The 1,710-nt window shown below is 63.7% G+C and overlaps 1 protein-coding gene across 1 annotated transcript; it reads left to right on the plus strand.

The window, feature by feature from the left end:
- The first annotated feature begins 1,408 nt into the window (after positions 1-1,408).
- Positions 1,409-1,710, plus strand: LOC116579506 (NADH dehydrogenase [ubiquinone] 1 alpha subcomplex subunit 1-like). The gene has a single exon (XM_032324976.1). The coding sequence runs from the start codon at positions 1,416-1,418 to the stop codon at positions 1,626-1,628; it is 213 nt and encodes a 70-aa protein (XP_032180867.1). The 5' UTR covers positions 1,409-1,415; the 3' UTR covers positions 1,629-1,710.

Below are 1,710 nucleotides of genomic sequence, written 5' to 3' on the forward strand. Positions count from 1 at the left end.
TGCTTCGCGGTCCTCAGCCTGCGGGCAGGGACCAGGGACCCTGGACGTCCGGCCATGAGTTGTGCCGGTGCGGTACGACTGGGCTGTGTCTGCGAGACGTGTGTTGAGTGTTTCTGAGTCCAGCGCCGCTCTCCTGACGCCCCACGGACATGCTCGTTCAACAGCCACATCGGGCGGCGCTCACGGTCGTCTTCTTGAAGCTTCGAAGGGTGGGGAAGGCCCGGAAAGCCGGGGCGTGCGGAGGACACGGGGAGAGCAGAGGACTCAGAGCCCAGGGCCCTGCTAGGGACGTGGACGTGGGTGCGTAGCTCCGTGACCGTCCTCCCCGGCCGCTGTCAGCCCGGCAGCAGCCGTCCTGCCCCTGGGTCATGGCGATGGACCCCTGAGCACATCGGCCAGGCTCTGTGGGCGCTAGCTGGACCGCTTTCACGGGGGGAGACTTCACTCTGACGCCGGGCCACGGCCGGCCGTGGAAGGACTGGCTCAGCCCGGCAGTCTCCAGGGCTCGGAGCCACGGGAGTGGGCCCTGGGCTCTTTCGCTTCTCCCTTCTCCGGCCAGGTGACCCATCCCAGAGTGAACCACGCTGCGTCCCAGACCTTCTCAGCCCCCAAGGGAGGTCATGCCCGCCGCCGCTCGCTCCCTTCCGCTCCCCTGACGCTGGCCGCCGCCAGTCTGCTTTGTGCCTCGGTGGAGGGTTTTTCTGAACGTGACCTAGGAACGGCCTCACAGGTCACGTGGCGCTCTGGGCCCGGCTTCCGTGGTCCGGCACGCCGTCAGGGCTCCCCCGTGCCGCATGTGCCTGTGGTCCGTCCCTTCTCACGGCTCAGCAGCCTTCCCCACACGGCTGAGCTCCACGCGCACCTCGGGAACCCCCTTGGTCGCTGACAGGCTGTGGCCGTGTCCACCTTCTGCGCAGGGACACCTGTTTGAGAGACCGGCTTCCAGTTTCTCTGGGGACCACCCCGGAGTGGAGCTGCGGGCCCTGTGGTGTTCCGTTCCAGGCTCCGAGGGCGTCTGTCCGCACCCGTACCGCATGTTTCGCTCAAGCGAGTAGAAAACACGCGGAGGAGAGCAGGACACCGCGGCCACACAACTCAGCCTCTGGAGCCCCTCAGGCCCCGCTCCTGGGCAGCCCCGTCCGCCACACTGTGCGCTCATCCCCTGCTTTGCTACCAGAGATCAGTGCCACTGTTTGGGGACTTCCCATCTTATCTCTACAAAACATGAGAAGGAATTCAAGGGGCTCCCCGGGTAGCCGAGTTGGTGAAGCGTCCACCTTTGGCTCGGGTCATGACCCCGGGGTCCCGCGTCAGGCTCCCTGCTCAGCGGGGAGCCTGCTTCTCCCTCTGCCGCTCCCCCTGCTCGTGCTCACTCGTAAATAAAATCTTCTTGGCCTTGGCAACCGCGTGGTGCGATGTGGTTCGAGATCCTGCCCAGGATCGACCTCACGGCCACGTGCTTGGTCACCCCCGGCACAGCCGCGGCGCACACCCGCAGGTCCAGTACCGGGGGCAAGGAGAAACCAGTTGCTTATTACCCATGTCAGTGGAGTTTGCTGCAAAGAGACAGGCTCATCTCTGGAGTTAATTGTTACTACGTGTCAAAGGGTTTGGAGAATATCAGTTAAGGAAACATTTTCCTGATTGATGAAAAATGACTCGGTCACGCCCACCTAGCCCTTCTAGAAAGTGACGCAGCATATTAACGTA

This window comes from Mustela erminea, chromosome 19 (assembly GCF_009829155.1).
Source record: "Mustela erminea isolate mMusErm1 chromosome 19, mMusErm1.Pri, whole genome shotgun sequence".
Taxonomy (NCBI): Eukaryota; Metazoa; Chordata; class Mammalia; order Carnivora; family Mustelidae; genus Mustela; species Mustela erminea.